The sequence below is a fragment of the Drosophila takahashii genome, chromosome 2L (genome assembly GCF_030179915.1).
Source record: "Drosophila takahashii strain IR98-3 E-12201 chromosome 2L, DtakHiC1v2, whole genome shotgun sequence".
In the NCBI taxonomy this organism is placed as follows: domain Eukaryota; kingdom Metazoa; phylum Arthropoda; class Insecta; order Diptera; family Drosophilidae; genus Drosophila; species Drosophila takahashii.
In genome coordinates, this window is record NC_091678.1 from 36,610,079 (window position 1) to 36,614,068 (window position 3,990).

Consider the following 3,990-nt stretch of genomic DNA (forward strand, 5'->3'; position numbering starts at 1 on the left):
CTCCTTACCCTTTTCCACTCTCATTCGTTTGAGAGCATTAGCGGATGTTGTAGGACGATCGTCTAAATTTGAAATACTTTGATTCAATTGGTCCTGGTGCTGTGGTTCTTGAGGTTGTTGCTCCTGGTGTTTGTGTTGTTGTTGTTGTTCCTGTTGTTGTTGTTGTCCCTGTTGTTGTAGTTGTTCCTGTTGTTGTTTTGATTGTCGTTTTCCACCATTCATTAATATTTTAAACGCATTTTTGCGCCCTTCACAGTTTTGATAGTGCTTATCAAAGACATAATTGTTGATCAGGGTAGAGCATAAGTCACATCTTATTTTAGATTTTGCCATTAAAACCTGGAAAGCATTCCTACGCTTTAAGCACTTGGCATGATGAGCTTCAAACTCACTTATCTCAATATTTTTACTGCACAAATCACAAACAATTGAGAACACCATTTTTGGTTTTAGTTTCAGTTTTATTTATTTAGTTGATATAGGTATATTTATATATTATATATTATGTGTAAATAAGTGTAAATTTTTAATAAATTTAACCGAAATCAACGTAAACGATTAAACACAACTTGAATTGTTACGCGCAATAACAGATACCGAAACGGATTGAATATTCAATTAGAATTCAGTACTGAGGCATTTGAAGAACTGATCCTGAGCAATTTGAGTGGTGTCATTTTTATAGTCTAGAATGCTCACTTAACAGGTTGTTATCTACAGGGAGTGCATACAGGCATGTTGTACTCCTAGGACCAATCCGATTGGTTCTCGAATATACGAAGCAGACCAAGACCCCAGTCGAATGGTTATTAGAGGGAAAAGGAATACAAGTATACAAGGTTACGATGGTTTAGGAAAGGTAATCTCTGTGTAAGCAAGATACGATACATTTGCACAAGACGTTGCAATGCAACCAATTTTTCAAGCCTTAAGCTAAAAGTAGCTAGAATAAGCGGGAGCGGCGATTTTTTTTATTAGTTTTGTATAAAATCGTAAATTAGTTTACAGACGCAAACATATACAATTCCCATAATCAGTGTGTTTGATATCCGAAGGAATCCTATCGTTTTATTGCATTTCAAAATATTGTGACCCCTCGTTATCTTCTAAGAACAACCCGGAGAAATTGCACGTGCACCCACGAACTCGAGTATCACCCCCTACCCTCAAGTCCTTGTGTGTGTGTGTGTGTGTGTGTGTGTCTGCTTGTGCGTGGCTGCTTGTGCGAAAGGTGTGAAATTAAAATTTTTAAATTTTATATCAAAATGTACAATTTTAATTTTAGAATCATGAAAATTATACCAATGAAAAGGTCTTGAAAAATACTTTCCAATGACACCAAACTTTTTTTTTTTTTTTTTAGTGGTGGTCTAAATATATTTGGGTGATCGGAGAATGTCGTCATTTTTGCCTGTTTTAGGGTAGTAGTGGAGATATGGGTAAGCGGGGAAAACCTCCGTACCGTTTTATTTTTCGCAGTTTGAAAACCAATACTTTGTATACCACACTAAATTTTTTTCGTATACATAAACATTACTGGAATTCTGAATTCTAAAAACATTCATGAAAAGAGTTCTCAAGAAGTCTTATACAACATAAACCTTTTTTCTAGACACACTCCTGAAATCGTATAACGACTGCTATTCATCCCAGCATTAACGTATAAGATTTATCGTATAAGAAAACCGAGGTAGGGCAGCGGTGCTTACGCGATCGCCGAACACGGGAGCGGAGAACCGCAGCGGGATTCTCCGCTTACCCATATCTCCACTACTAGCAGTCAAAGCCCACTCGCATTTCGGTATTTCATATAAGAAATGCTCAAGCATACATATTTCGCTGCGTACAAATAGAAGGCTTCCCCGATGAATTCGCGAGAGTCTTAAAATCCACTCCGGTGGCTCGCAGCAGTGTGCTCTGGAGGCTGCAACTATGTATGAACGAGGACAACAAAATGCAAGTACGGAATCGGGTAGGAAAATTCAAGAGTACTTCAGACGACCCCGTGATATTGCCAACCAGTCACTGGGTTACCAAACTCATCGTTCGTCATTATCACGAGAAATCCTACCACATCAACCATGAGACTGCGCTTAACAAGGTGAGGCAAAGGTTTTATATTCCGAAACTAAGACCTTTATTTAAACAAGTTCGCCGATATTGCCAACAGTGCAAATTGGACAGAGCCATACCTCAACCACCTATTATGGCTCCGCTCCCTCCAGCCCGTTTAGGAGGATTTCAACGTTCGTGGGCATAGACTACTTCGGTCCACTCACGGTCATTGACGGAAGAAAGTCCCTGAAACTCTGGGGCATGATCTCCACGTGCCTTACTATGAGGGTAATACATATAGAAATCGTAAACAGCCTGAGCACAGACTCCTGCCTTATGGGGCTACGCAACTTTATCGCACGGCGAGGCCTCCCACACGAAATCTACAGCGATAATGGAACTAACTTCCGGGGAGCGGACTCATTCCTCCAGGAAGTCCAGTTCATAGACGAATCCAAAATGCACCACCACCTAGCCCAGCTAGGAATTGAATGGAAATTCAACCCGCCAGCTGCGCCACACATGGGCGGCGCCTGGGAGCGCATGGTCCGCTCAATAAAAACAGTTCTCTACAAAATCTCTCCTCACCAAAAGTTCTCGGACGAGAGCCTAAGGACAGCGATGCTGGAGATAGAGTTGACGGTTAATTCCCGACCGCTTACATTTGTTTCCCTCGACCATGACGACCAGGAGGCTCTAACCCCAAATCACTTTCTGCTGGGATCCTCGAACGGGACTAAGCCATTTTGCGATCCAGAAAGAATTTACTACCGATGGTGCCTGCGACAAAGCGAACAGTTCGCTAACCACTTCTGGACTCGGTGGGTCACGGAAATCCTGCCGACGATCACCAGGAGAAGCAAGTGGCACGAGAAGGCGAAACCTATCGACGTCGGAGACCTCGTTATAATTGTCGACGAGACTCAGCGCAGAAATACTTGGTTAAAAGGCAGAGTAATCGAAGTAACCCGAGCATCTGATGGACAAGTTCGCCGTGCCAAGGTTCAAACTAGAGATGGCTTTCTGGTGCGTCCTGCAGTCAAGTTGGCGGTACTCGATGTCGGCCCGATTGAGAGTAAGCTACAGGAGTCTTCGCTTACTGGGGAGGGGGGAATGTTGCCGAAATCGACGACGGCTGAAGCACCCCAGTGAGAAAATGTTCGCGGAGTTGCCAACTCTATTCATTTTTATCCTATTCCCCTTTGCTCACGGCTCGTCCAGCTGTTAATCGCTGAGTCGCTCTTACTCACCACGCTTGCAGAGCTTACATACATACACACAAGTGGGGTGAGATTGCCGATTCTATTTTGTGGTTCAGTTGTGAATAGAAAAGCGAAGGGCTAGGGTAAGAAAATCTACGTAAATTTAAGATCACATGTAAAACCTTGCATTTGCAGAAATTTTAAGCGTCACAGCGTCACCACGAAGAGGGACAGCTGAAATAAATACTAGACTTGCATCGGAGTTTAATTTATTGTACGGCGCTGTAAAAACCAGCTTATTTTCGCAACAATTAGTATTATTAGTATTATTAGTATTATTAGTATTATTAGTATTATTAGTATTATTAGTATTATTAGTATTATTAGTATTATTAGTATTATTAGTATTATTAGTATTATTAGTATTATTAGTATTATTAGTATTATTAGTATTATTAGTATTATTAGTATTATTAGTATTATTAGTATTATTAGTATTATTAGTATTATTAGTATTATTAGTATTATTAGTATTATTAGTATTATTAGTATTATTAGTATTATTAGTATTATTAGTATTATTAGTATTATTAGTATTATTAGTATTATTAGTATTATTAGTATTATTAGTATTATTAGTATTATTAGTATTATTAGTATTATTAGTATTATTAGTATTATTAGTATTATTAGTATTATTAGTATTATTAGTATTATTAGTATTATTAGTATT

At 39.1% G+C, this 3,990-nt stretch overlaps 1 protein-coding gene and 1 long non-coding RNA gene across 2 annotated transcripts; both read left to right on the plus strand.

The window, feature by feature from the left end:
* Window positions 1–1,954: 1,954 nt before the first annotated feature.
* Window positions 1,955–2,965, plus strand: LOC138914905 (uncharacterized). Its single transcript, XM_070219606.1, has 3 exons — window positions 1,955–2,101; window positions 2,185–2,876; window positions 2,932–2,965. Exons 1-3 carry the CDS (start codon window positions 1,955–1,957, stop codon window positions 2,963–2,965), a joined length of 873 nt encoding a protein of 290 aa, XP_070075707.1.
* A 10-nt stretch (window positions 2,966–2,975) lies between these two features.
* LOC138911922 (uncharacterized) lies at window positions 2,976–3,514 on the plus strand. Its single transcript, XR_011417551.1, has 2 exons — window positions 2,976–3,400; window positions 3,453–3,514. It is a non-coding gene; the product is annotated as an uncharacterized lncRNA (long non-coding RNA).
* The last annotated feature ends 476 nt before the right edge of the window (window positions 3,515–3,990 follow it).